General features: G+C 46.2%; 1 protein-coding gene across 4 annotated transcripts in view; it reads left to right on the forward strand.

The window, feature by feature from the left end:
* KCNH6 (potassium voltage-gated channel subfamily H member 6) overlaps nt 1-13,621 on the forward strand; it is a 119,323-nt gene that overhangs the window by 62,894 nt on the left and 42,808 nt on the right. For 3 of the 4 annotated variants that reach the window (XM_083407477.1, XM_083407478.1, XM_083407479.1), the window contains 2 exons: nt 6,050-6,362; nt 8,223-8,431. In XM_083407477.1, coding sequence (XP_083263603.1) covers nt 6,050-6,362; nt 8,223-8,431 — 522 coding nt within the window. The remainder of the gene's footprint in view (nt 1-6,049; nt 6,363-8,222; nt 8,432-13,621) is intronic. The other variant, XM_083407480.1, reaches the window with a different exon arrangement.

A 13,621-nucleotide genomic window follows, 5' to 3' on the forward strand; every position in this document is an offset into this window, starting at 1 on the left:
CAGGAATCAGTTTTGTATCTGGCCACCCTAGCTCTATGATCGGGTTCTCCTGCATTATATATATATATATATATATATATATATATACACACACACACACACACACACACACACGGGTGGGAATTTAGAACATGGAACTGTGGGAAGAGGCTTTCTCGTCCTCTCTGTGCCATATTCACAGTACACACACACACACACACACACACACCTGCTGCGGCGGCTGCTGCGGCTGCTGCTTGCTCCATGGGGTAAAATAACAGCTTTGGCATGTGTGTGTATGATTTTAATTGAGAAAATGGTCTGTGAGGGGAGAGGATTTAGAGGGGGGAGGGAGGAGAACCTCCCTTAGCACTGTGATCTTGATCTAATTCAGACTCCCTGCTGGCTGCTGTTATCTCTGTTTAGGAAAAAGGAAAAACAAGGGCAATCTGAATCATAGATTTCCTGAGGATATAACACAAAGCGCAGCAGTCCCAGAATCTTAAAAGACAAAGAGAATTGTGTAAACGGAGTGGGGGACAAATTGTGCTGGTTGATTAGAAAGGAGTTGTGGTGATGAAACTGCATCCCTTTTACCCAAGTAACTTATTATAATAATATTTAGGCATGCACAAAAAGACCTAGAATCCAAACACTGGCGAACCTATGGCAAACGTCTGCATGGCAGCGACGAGGCTCATGTGGCGTCTTCTTACTCTTCTCTGCACTCTGAGTAAAAATATTAATTAATTAAAAATTAATGGTGCATTCGAAGTGAAAACAGTTGGGCCTAGAATAGTTGCTAGAGAAAGAAGCAAGCCTCTTTTTAGCTCGTCATCAGTTGCTTGTTGAGAGAATGCTGTTCTTCTGATCCTCCCGGCTGAAAACGTTCCAGGTAACACCAGACGGGAGGTTTCAGCTGCGCTGCCAAAGGTTTTAGGCTTTGTTTTTTAACGAGGATAAAGAAACGCAGGGGATCGCTGCATTTTCTAGAGAGTAACTGGGCAGCTCTGGAGTTGCTTGAGACGTTAGCTTCAGCTATTTGGAATACTGTGCTCTCAAGGTATCTAGGATGTAGATTTCCCATAGGTATGTAGAAGTCCCTATCTCTGCATCTCAAGGGTTCTAGACATGGGTAGAAGGCTACTCCCCACCATTAAATGCTCAAGGCATGTTGAAAACAAAAGCACATCGTCTTAGGAACAACACACCAAGGGAGAGGCTGGCAGATTGCATGACATTATACTGAGCTGCGAAGATCCCATGTCAGGGGTGGGGAGCCTGTGGCCTTGCAAATGCTGCTGGACTGCAGCTCCCATCATTCCTGACCATTGGCCATGCTGGCTAAGGCTTATGGGAGTTGGAGTCTAACAGCATCTAGAGGGCCACATATTCTCTACCCCTGCCCAGTGCTAATAGTACATGTCTTCTTCTTCTTCTTCTTCTTCTTCTTCTTCTTCTTCTTCCTCTTCCTCTTCCTCTTCCTCTTCCTCTTCCTCTTCCTCCTCTTCTTCTTCTCCACCTCCTTGCTTCTCCCTTCTTCTTTCCTTTTGGCTTGCTACGGTATGGGGGTCAAACCAATTTTTTCAGGCTTTCTTATAGATTCAGGTCATGCTAAGTCACCACCAAAACTAGTCCCCAGTACTGTTACCAGCATTGCTGTGATAGATTTGTGTAGGTTTGATGTGACTGCCGCAGGAAGGTATTGGCTGGTGTCAATTCCCCCAACTACCTGTTTTAAAATTATTTTTAGTGCCTATTTAAGAATTTTTTCTTGTCTTTTTTAAAGGTTCCTTAAGCTTGAAACTAACAAAACCAGAAACTTCCCACCCAGTATACTTAATTCAACCACCCCACGGAATTAGGAAAGGAGAATTCCATGGGAAGTAGGGAGCTAGCAGGCTTTTCACCTTACCTGGGGTAGTAGAGAACTGCACGGTATTAGAAAAACAGGGAGGTTAGGCTGTTGTTGCTGGGTTTGTTTGTTTTTTATTGAAAATATCAATAAAGGTGCTTGGTAATAGTATTTTCATAAACTCAGCAAGGTGTCCGCTTGTGTAAACAGACTTATTTCATTTCATTTTATCCAGCCCACCCTCCAATGGGATGAGGGTGGCATACATGGTTCTTTGCCACCCCCCATTTTATATTTACAACAACCCTGTGAGGTTGATTAGGCTCAATGTCTCCCAGGGAGCATTATGGCTGAGTGGGGATCTGAACCCAGGTTGCCCTGGACTGACACTGTGATAACCACTGCACCTCATTGGCTTGCTTATGTGATGATGTAATTTGGATAGCTATATTATTTGGTTAAAGAGATGGCTGCAGGTAATCATTTAACTTCAGCAGCAGCAGTGCAGTTAGGTAATTTTAGATTTTAAGGGTCTTGGCATCAGGGGCCCCTCTTTAGGTGGTAATGTTCAGCGTGCCCTGCTCTGTTTGGGGGAACCGTTCTGATCCTTCTGCAGAGTGTGACCCTAGATCTCTGGCCCCAAGTCTTGCCCTGACAGCCCCACTGAACATAAAAACAAATATATGAAATTTGTGTATGGAATGAACAGTGGCAGTACAGTGGTGCCTCGCAAGACGAAAAGAATCCGTTCCGTGAGTCTCTTCATCTAGCGGTTTTTTCGTCTTGCGAAGCAAGCCCATTAGCGGATTAGCGCTATTAGCGGTTTAGCGGCTATTAGCAGCTATTAAAGGCTTAAGGGATTAGCGGATTAGCTGCTAAAAGGCTATTAGCAGCTTAGTGCCTTAGAAAAAGGGGGTGGGGAGCGAAAAAAAACCCCCAGGAATCGCAAGACATTTTCGTCTTGCAAAGCAAGCCCATAGCAAATTCGTCCTGCGAAGCGCATTGAAAAACGGAAAACCCTTTCGTCTAGCGGGTTTCCCATCTTGCGAGGCATTCGTCTTGCGGGGCACCACTGTACTTCGCTGGAGAACAGCAATTCTAATGTGGAGGAATGATCTGAGTTTACACATCTTTTCAGGACCAGGAAAAGGGACAGGGAGAGCCCAGGACGGTAGGAAGAGGATATATTAGTTGCAGTTTATCCCTCCAGGCACCCATGCGCGTGGGTTGAATACAGTTTAACAATCTCACCTTTGGCAGCAAAAATTAAAAGCATGGAAACTGGGCTGTTTTGAGCAACTCCAGCTATGAAGTGAACTGGCTTCTCTCTCCTACCCTGCTTTGCAAAGAATCAGGCAACAACTTGTAAAGTTTAAAAATAAGACACATTGGTTCACCGCAACAGCAGCAGTAAAAACGACGCAGGCAAAATACTTATATTTACTGTATTACTCGTTTGGGCATGTACCAAAAGCTGGAGCAAGCAGAGGTATGTCTGCATCCAACGCTGGCCAAATGAAAAGGAGGGAGGGAGGAAGAAGCAGGAGCGGAGGGGAAATGACATCACACAGAGCCCTCTCTACCAATTGTATTTCTATGGTCTTGGTATCTGCCTATCAGCAGCACAGCTCTGTGGATGTAGCCCCTTCTCATGCCAACTAGTAAGAAGATGCATTTGTTAGGTTTGACTGCTAATTTCCCACAAGTTCCTCCTGTGATATTCCAAGGGAGGGTGTGTATGAGTGGAAGCAGATTATCGTTTTCTGCATGGTCACAGCGTTAAAATTGTCCACGGTGCCCGGAAACCTGATTGAGGACTCTACCCGAGTTATGAGCAGATTGCTACCACCATGACTGTTCCCATATATTGCCGTGTTCCTGCTGCAAACAACTGCATCTCCAGATAAATGGGCTCCCTTTGGAAAGGCTCCATTCTGCTGCCAGGACAACATGATAGGGAAAGTTACAACATGTCCTGCTGATGCATAACTGTTTTGGCACAGGTGGTGCTTCCGTGGTCTGGAGATCTTGGTGCATTCTGTCTGTCCACCACATGCACACAAAGATCTTGGGGTGGGGGGTGGATTCTCTTGCATAGATATTGCAGCCTGGGGGGGGGGGCAGCTGTCTTCATTTATTTAAAGCAAATCCCTTGGCTCATGTCAAAGCACGGGCTTTTGCATAAGCCCCAGAACTGAACCTTCCGTGAGCCAGGTCTTTCTACCACCTGACTCATTTGCTTTACTAACTCAGAATTAGTAGGGGAGGCTATTGGCTTTTACTTCCTAAAGAATCTGTGCTAGCTGCAAACACATTCATTAGGAGCAAGCACACATTTTCTTCCTATAATGATAATGAATTGATGCCCTCTGTAGCATCCCTTGCAACAAGCCAATATTAATCACACCACCTGTACATTAGCAACAACTTCTAGAGAGCTGCTTTCTTTACGGTAATGAAGGCACCATAAGCAGTGTAAAGATGACAGGCCCTGGTAGTAGTGATCTCATAAATGAACAGCATTTTAGTAGGAGGTAGACACCTTTTTTCACCCTTATTCCAGCCCCCCCCCCCTTTTAACTCTCTCGGAGAGACTGCATATGGCTAGTGTTTACAGAGAAATGTGGCCACGTACAGGCAGACACCATGGACATAAAAAAGCCATCTTCTTGAAATGCTTGCAGGTTGCCAGGATAAAACTGAAATTTAGCCATAGAAAATGACATGCTAGTTTCAATGATTGCATTCCCTGTGGTCATATCGTGATTTCACCTATGGGAATATGTCTTAAAGAAAAGGTAACTGTAGGAGAATTGCAGGGAATATTGACTTCTTCTGACATTTTCTCAGTGGGGGGGGGGGGCTGGTTATATAAATTCACCATTAGTGAAAAGTGAATAAGAACTAGAGTATATATTGTTCCTTTAAAGTAATGGTGGCATGCAGTGTACTGATTATGAGAGTATTGTGTAGCGATTAATTACCGTATTTTTTGCTGTATAAGACTCACTTTTTCCCTCCTAAAAAGTAAGGGGAAATGTGTGTGCGTCTTATGGAGCGAATGCAGGCTGCACAGCTATCCCAGAAGCCAGAACAGCAAGAGGGATTGCTGCTTTCACTGCGCAGCGATCCCTCTTGCTGTTCTGGCTTCTGAGATTCAGAATATTTTTTTTCTTGTTTTCCTCCTCCAAAAACTAGGTGCGTCTTGTGGTCTGGTGCGTCTTATAGAGCGAAAAATACGGTAATTCTCCCTGGGTCCGAGACCTTTTCTTGTTGTTCCGTGGCTGTGCCTTGAGGACAGATTCTCCTTCCTTACCCACTGAGTCAGATCTTATCAGATGTACAGAAAAATCCAAAGACAGGTTTTATTTAATCAAACTTCAATTCATCAGGTAATATCAGATTTTCCCAGGCGACAGCGGTGGAACAACAACAAAAAAGACATTGGGCTAGGATGAATTACTCAGTACATGATATGGTCAAAATGTGGGTCAAGCGAAAGTGTGGATGAGCCTTGAGCTAAAAGACCAAAACGATCCTGGTTCAAATCATAGAATCATAGAATCATAGAGTTGGAAGAGACCACAAGGGCCATCGAGTCCAACCCCCTGCCAAGCAGGAAACACCATCAGAGCACTCCTGACATATGGTTGTCAAGCCTCTGCTTAAAGACCTCCAAAGAAGGAGACTCCACCACACTCCTTGGCAGCAAATTCCACTGTCGAACAGCTCTTATCACCTCTGACACTAAATCATTAGGTAGGCTTTAGGTAAGGCACTGGTCTCACAGTCTTATTTTCCCTATCTGTAATGTGGGGATGATAGTACTGACCTACCTAGAGAGCAGTTGGGAGGAGATTACTGAGATAATGCATGCGAAATGCTTTGAGTATGTGTAAATGTGAAGCAGCAGTATCACATGGAACGATGCAAATTTATGTATATATTGCCTTGCATTCCTATCCTGCCTTTCTTCCATCATGGAACCAAAGGCATGGCCATGCCTGAGGCTCCCAGGCAGTCAGTCACCCATCCAAATATTTGCAACCAGGCAGTGGAATGACTTGCGCTGAGAAGATACTCCAATGTGGAGATCAGCCCATTGCCCAGGACCTCCCATTCCTTTCTCCTTCCTTTGTTCCTCCCCTCTTCTGTTGCTTTTAAACATTCAAAAGCTCCTCTTAATGAAACCCTTTCTTCCTGGCTGTCTTAAAGCCTGGAGGGGACTCCTTAAAGCTGAGGGAGTTGAAGACTGTGGAGAACTGTGTCCAATCTGAGACGGAAGCACTGCTGGGGAAGGAGAGGAGATCGAGCCTGGAGACGGCATCTGACACTGAAGTGCGACACTCCGCCCCAGCGCAAGAGCTGCCTTCTCTAGGGCTCCGAGGCTCGCGCCCTGCCAGGGGTTTGGGCCGGTTCCATCTTGGGGGCAGCTTCCATAGCCTCCGCCAGGTCTCCTCCTTGGAGAGTTTGGAGGCTGCAAGGTCTGAGTTCCAGAGAAAATTCAGGGAAAGGAGGGCAAACTCAGGTAGGGGGAAAGCATGCTTGCCCAAGTACTCATTCTAACTACTATGTGCCATTGGGCTGTTGTTGATTGTGTTCCCTTTTGGGGCCTGATAATCCTTGCAGAAGGTGGCTAGGCATGGGGCTCCCCAATTTAGTAAGCTGACGACAGCGTTGTTCTCTGCACACATGACAATGTCTAAACATTTCTTCCTTGGCTTTTAGAAAGCCCCCTTTTTATAGGGAAACAAACCCACTTGAAGAAGTTCTTGCGTATCAAGGGTCCAGTTCATTGTATGGTAGATCTCTCAACTGAATGTTGGGAGTTCTGAAGCAAACTGGAGTTCAGTTCCACACCCCTTCGCCCTGTGCCCTACATACAGAAGAAGATGAGAAATGGAGAGGGGAAAGGCACATTCATTCCTGTGGGAGGGTAGGAGCAAATGGGAAACAGCACCGTGGCAAAGCTCCAGGCTCTCTTCTGATTTTGCTCCATGCCCCCAAACATATACTTGGTTGGAGAGCCTAAACAACAGCCAGGCAATGTTAAATAGATGCCATAGCACAACTCACGATTTCAAGACACTGCAAATTAGCCAGGCCAGACCAACATCTTGGATAGGCCCTTATTTTTAATCTGGCACCTCACAGGTCTCTTTTTAATATTCATAAAAATACTCAGTGAGCAGCCACCCCACCACTGCCAAAAGCGATGGACCAAATAACCTCTGTGATTATAGCTGGCACCATAATATTCTCCAGCTTGTGGTGAAGCCAGAATTATTTAATTTATAAGGGGAAGTGACCAGCCCCTTGACATTAACAGTACAGTAAGGTAAAGGGACCCCTGACCATTAGGTCCAGTCATGACCGACTCTGTGGTTGCGGTGCTCATCTCGCTTTATTGGCCGAGGGAGCCGGCGTACAGCTTCTGGGTCATGTGGCCAGCATGACTAAGCCACTTCTGGTGAACCAGAGAAGCGCACGGAAATGCCGTTTACCTTCCCGCCGGAGCGGTACCTATTTATCTACTTGCTCTTTGACGTGCTTTCAAACTGCTAGGTGGGCAGGAGCATGGACCGAGCAACGGGAGCTCACCCCGTCGCAGGGATTTGAACCGCCAACCTTCTGATCGGCAAGTCCTAGGCTCTGTGGTTTAACCCACAGCGCCACCCGCATCCCTTTCTCTGATTATAGCTGGCACCATAGTATTCTCCAGCTTGTGAGGAAGCCAGAATTATTTAATTTAGAAGGGGAAGTGACCAGCCCCTTGACATTAACAGTACAGCAGGCAGCATTAAACTGGGAGGGAGCGGAAAGGGACAGAAGTTTGAAGAATATCTGCTCCTGTGTTGATTCCACAAAATTATGTATTTTATGACCCTGATCAGTTGTGTAACGTATTTTCAACTCTTCTTGCATCTGTTAGGGATTTGAGCAAGATGCCCACTACCATCTATTTATACTAAACTAGATAGGGAGGACTTTACAACAGGGTTGGGGCCAATGTGACCCTCTGGATGTTTGACTAGACATCCCACCATCCTTGACCAGAGTTGAATTTTGCTATATTGTCACTCGTTTCACAGTGCTGTTTCCCTAATGCAAAGTATCCCCACCTCACAGAATAGAATATAGGTCCCTTATCTCAAAACTTTATATTTCTGGTAAAGACCACCAAAGCAAAACCGCAGTGTCCCATATGTTGAAGGGCAAGAATGATCTCATGATCCTGTTCTCCTATCTCCTTGGCAGTAGGAAGTGAGTTGTTCTGACTTCCTGCATACAGTATGTGGAGTTCTAGGCACTGATGCCATCAGTTGTGAATTTTATTGACAAACTGGCGATGAAATTTTAATTTCCTTCTTTCCTGTTTCCCCTACAGAGGCGTCCCATGTCAAGCCCAACCAGAATTCCACCTCAGACTCCGACCTTATGAGATACAGGACAATCAGTCAGATCCCCCAGTTCACCCTCAACTTTGTGGAGTTCAACCTAGAGAAACATCGCTCAGGCTCTACTACGGAGATTGAAATCATCGCACCCCACAAGGTGACAGAGCGCACGCAGAACGTCACCGAAAAGGTCACTCAGGTATGTGGATCCCTCAATGTTCCAACCACCAGGTTTAGAGTGCGGGAGCCAAAGGTGAATTGATGCCAGGACAAGAAGTAGGCCAAAATGATACAAAATAAAATGAAACAAGGACGAATGGAGAAGACGTATCCTTAACCACTTCAGCTATTAACCTAGTCTTTAGATATCTGGATTATCACCTACTTGGATGTACAGGAACATAGGAGGGAAATGTGAGAGCACATGAGGGCCACAAGCTTAGATGGTGTTGGGTGCATTTATTATTACTATTATTATTATTATTATTATTATTATTATTATTATTATTATGGATTAGACAGCAGTAGAAAGATCCATAATTTTGTTTAATCCAGGGGTGGGTGACCCTCCAGGCTTTGTTGGATTACAACTCCCATCAGCTCCACCTTGCATGATCAGGGTTGGTGGCAGTTGTACTCCAACAACATCTGGAGGAATGAAGACAGAGAAACCAGTAGGAGAACACTTCAATCTCCCAGGGCATTCTATACAAGATCTCAAAGTAGCTGTCTTATTACAAAAGAATTTCAGAAATAGACTGGAAAGAGAAGTTGCTGAATTGCAACTTATTACCAAACTTAAAACCATGGAGAGACCTGATCTGAATAGAGACATTGGATTCTTATCTCATTATATAAAGCTATTTTTAGCCATCTCACCCCTTGCTTTTTCCTGTAAGACCAGTTGCAGTCGTTAACAGTCGTCAACAGGTTTACCACACCTATCAGCCAACCACCCATCCCCACCACCCTTCTGAGTAATACCCCTCCCCACCCTCTCACTGTATAAAAGGGTCTGGTGACTTCTGTTTCGGTGTATCTGAAGAAGTGTGCATGCACACAAAAGCTCATACCAATAACAAACTTAGTTGGTCTCCAAGGTGCTACTGGAAGGAAATTTTTTTATTTTGTTTCGACTACGGCAGACCAACACGGCTACCTACCTGTAACTAGAACATCTGGAGGGTCAAAGGTTTCCTCACCCAGCCCTGGATTAAACAAAGTCATGGATCTTTGTACTGCTGTAGTTGCTCAAGAGAAACTCCCATGTTCAGGGACAGTGTTTCCCTGAGTACTAGATGCTACGTACAAAAAACATAGAATCATAGAATCATAGAGTTGGAAAAGACCACAAGGGCCATCTAGTCCAACCCCCTGCCAAGCAGGAAACACCATCAGAGCACTCCTGACATATGGTTATCAAGCCTCTGCTTAAAGACCTCCAAAGAAGGAGACTCCACCACACTCCTTGGCAGCAAATTCCACTGTCGAACAGCTCTTACTGTCAGGAAGTTCTTCCTAAGGTTTAGGTGGAATCTTCTTTCTTGTAGTTTGGATCCATTGCTCCGTGTCCGCTTCTCTGGAGCAGCAGAAAACAACCTTTCTCCCTCCTCTATGTGACATCCTTTTATATATTTGAACATGGCTATCACATCACCCCTTAACCTCCTCTTCTCCAGGCTAAACATGCCCAGCTCCCTTAGCCGTTCCTCATAAGGCATTGTTTCCAGGCCTTTGACCATTTTGGTTGCCCTCCTCTGGACACGTTCCAGTTTGTCAGTGTCCTTCTTGAACTGTGGTGCCCAGAACTGGACACAGTACTCCAGGAGAGGTCTGACCAGAGCAGAATACAGTGCCACTATTACTTCCCTTGATCTAGATGCTATACTCCTATTGATGCAGCCCAGAATTTCATTGGCTTTTTTTTTTACATGGGCAGGGCCAACTTCATACTCACCTGCTTTGGGGCTTCCTGGAGGCACCCGGCCAGCTACTGTAGGAAAGAGGACTGAACTGAGTTTTAGTTTGGTCCAGGAGGGCATATCTTACACTTTTAATAGCAATTGCAGCCTAGTGGACTTCTCACCCATTTGACCTCATGAGGTTGGTCTTAAGCTTTGCTGGGCACAAAGCTCCCCCTAAACTCTTTAAAGCAACCTCTAGGGCATGGTGCTTTCTCAGTGCATTGACTTAGACTTTGTATGGGTTGGTGCCAGGGAGCAGGGAGGACAGGAACAGTTGCAGCACAGGAGCTGCTGCTAGGCAACAGGATTGATGCCTGATCAGTAGCGACACCAACTTGTCAATACTGGGTCATTAGCTGGCTGGAGGTGACAGGATTAGAGCTGACAGGACATTGCTGAAGGCTGGACAGAAAGGGCAGAGTCTATGAACGCTCTGCTGTCGTGGATCTACCACAGTCATCATCATGCCAGTAAACATCAGCCATTAGTTCTGCAGGCGAAAAAGGTTCTAGGAAGATGCTCCAAGATCCTTAGGTAAAGGCACAGGATCTTGATAGCGTGTGGGTCACATAAACTAATATTCAGTTCATATGGAGAGTCTTAGAGATCGCTCCCATCCCCAGCATTTGTGGGCTAATAAGCATACACGCAGTTTCGCTAGACAGCTTTTCTCAAAGCTGTGGGGGTTGCTATGATATCACAGTGCGTAGCTCGCCAGTCTGCTGAATAAGGTAAAGGGACCCCTGACCATTAGGTCCAGTCGTGACCGACTCTGGGGTTGCGGCACTCATCTTGCTTTACTGGCCAAGGGAGCCGGCGTACAGCTTCCGGGTCATGTGGCCAGCATGACTAAGCCGCTTCTAGCGAACCAGAGCTGTGCATGGAAATGCTGTTTACCTTCCCGCCGGTGCGGTACCTATTTATCTACTTGCACTTTGACGTGCTTTCAAACTGCTAGGTTGGCAGGAGCAGGGACTGAGCAACGGAAGCTCACCCCATTGCGGGGATTCGAACCGCCGACCTTCTGATCGGCAAGTCCTAGGCTCTGTGGTTTAACCCACAGTGCCACCCACCACCCACATCTGCTGATTAGCAAGGAGCATAAAGAGCTGTTTGACAGTGGAATGGACTCCCTTGGAATGTGGTGGACTATCCATTGGCGTTTTTTAAGAGGTTAGATGGCCACCTGTCATGGACGAATTAGTTGAGATTCCTGCATTGCAGTGGTTTGGACTAGACGGCCCTCAGAGGTACTTTCCAACAATACAATCATGTGATTCTATGAAAGAAACAGGGACGCAGGTGGCGCTGTGGTCTGAACCACAGAGCCTAGGGCTTCCCAATCAGAAGGTTGGCGGTTTGAATCCCTGCGATGGGGTGAGCTCCTGTTATTCAGTCCGTGCTCCTGCCCACCTAGCAGTTCAAAAGCACGTCAAAGTGCAAGTAGATAAATAGGTAACGCTCCGGCGGGAAGATAAACGGTGTTTCCGTGTGCTGCTCTGGTTCGCCAGAAGCGGCTTAGTCATGCTGGCCACATGACCCGGAAGCTGTCTGAGACAAATGCCAGCTCCTTCAGCCTGTAGAGCGAGATGAGCGCCACAACCCCAGAGTCGTCCGCGACTGGACCTAACAGTCAGGGGTACCTTTACCTTTTTATGAAAGAAACAGGAAAGAATAGAAACCCTGTAGGGTCCCCACCATTTCATCAGTGTCTCAGTCTTTATTTTTTAAAGGGCGTGGGAGGAAGGAGCCTGTTCACACAATCATAGGATGTTGCTGCTCAACCTATGATGAGTTAGCTGGGTGCATCAGACACCATGTTATAGAAATATGCTTCTGGTACACTTTCCTGCTGGCATGCCAAAGGCCAAATTCTGCTCATGCTGGTGGATGCATAAAACTGGCAAATCTCTAGACTTCTCGCATGCGGAGATAGGTTTGAGAAGGTCCGCAATTGTAACTGACAGAAAGTACAAAGGTTTGGGCTTCATCTTGAAATGGAGCTGAAAAGTGTAGATGGGAGTAGCATTTGTATCGCTTTCCTCAAACGTGGCCCTAACTTGTTCCCCATTTGAAGAGGCTTTTCGCCGTGCCCTCCCAAAACACGTGAGCAAAACATATTTAACGTTGTGATGATTCTTCAAGGAGGTTTGGCAGCTGGTAGATCAAACTGTGGGTCTTCCCTGCAAAATGTGTGTGGCATTTGTTCTGTGTGTTTTGTATTTCATTCCATCCTGGCCATGTTTCACCAGGTGCATACCTCTTAAGAGGAAAAAGATCACACCGGATCCAGCCTTGCACTGAAAGTTGGGATCTAGGGTAAATGTATGTCTGGGAGTGGCCGCTGAGACGATATAACACCGGTCTTGAAAGACCTTCATTGGCTCCCAGTACATTTCCGAGCACAATTCAGAGTGTTGGTGCTGATCTTTAAAGCCCTAAACAGCCTCTGCCCTGTATACCTGAAGGAGCGTCTCCACCCCCATTGTTCAGCCCGGACACTGAGGTCCCGCTCTGAGGGCCTTCCGGTGGTTCCCTCACTGCTAGAAGTAAGGTTACAGGGAACCAGGCAGAGGACCTTTTTGGTAGCCCTCCCATCAGATGTCAAGGAAATAAACAACTATCTGACTTTTAGAAGACAACTGAAGGCAGCCCTGTTTAAGGAAGTTTTTTTATGTTTGATGCTTTATCATGTTTTTAATAATCTGTTGGGGGCTGCCCAGAGTGGCTGGGGAGGCCTGACCAGATGGGTGGGGCACAAGTATTATTATTAATAATAATAATAATAATGGAAAACAGGAGAGAGGGTCATGGTATTTGAAGAGTTTCCAAAAGTACTACCAGCTAACCCCTGCTTACCACATGCATGCAAGTCAGGAAGAGTGTGTGCCTGTGTGCCTGTGTAGTGTATTTCTGAGTGTGATCACAGCTCTTTCCCACCATTCTGGGGAGTGATGTAAGCAACCCAGTGTCTAGGCTAGGGAGCACTGCACCACTCCCCTCTCCCCTCCCTGAGTCTCGCTCCCCGGCTCACACAGGCAGCACTTACTTCCAACACAGAGAGAGAAATGAGTCTGAAACTCAAGCTGAAGCCGGTGAGTGATGAGAGAAAACGGTTTGGAGGGGCTGGGTGCGTAGTATATGTTGGGGCTTAAACGTTGTTCTTTACACGGGGAGGACAAAAAAAACTTATAATGGAAGCTGGTCATAAGTCAGATTTTCAGGGGGGCAAGCATCCTTCATTTTCCATGCAAACCTCACTGCTGTTCTGGGCCCCTTCTGCACAGGTAGGATAATGAGTTGTCGCTATGCCAAGGCTCAGGTAGGCATCAGAATATCATCAAGAATTCATTGGTGATGATGCCTTCCTGCAGGGTGAGACTCAGTGCAAAAGGACAAGGGACTAAAGTCCTACCCCACCATTT

This window comes from Podarcis tiliguerta (genome assembly GCF_965153285.1).
Source record: "Podarcis tiliguerta genome assembly, chromosome: 13".
In the NCBI taxonomy this organism is placed as follows: domain Eukaryota; kingdom Metazoa; phylum Chordata; class Lepidosauria; order Squamata; family Lacertidae; genus Podarcis; species Podarcis tiliguerta.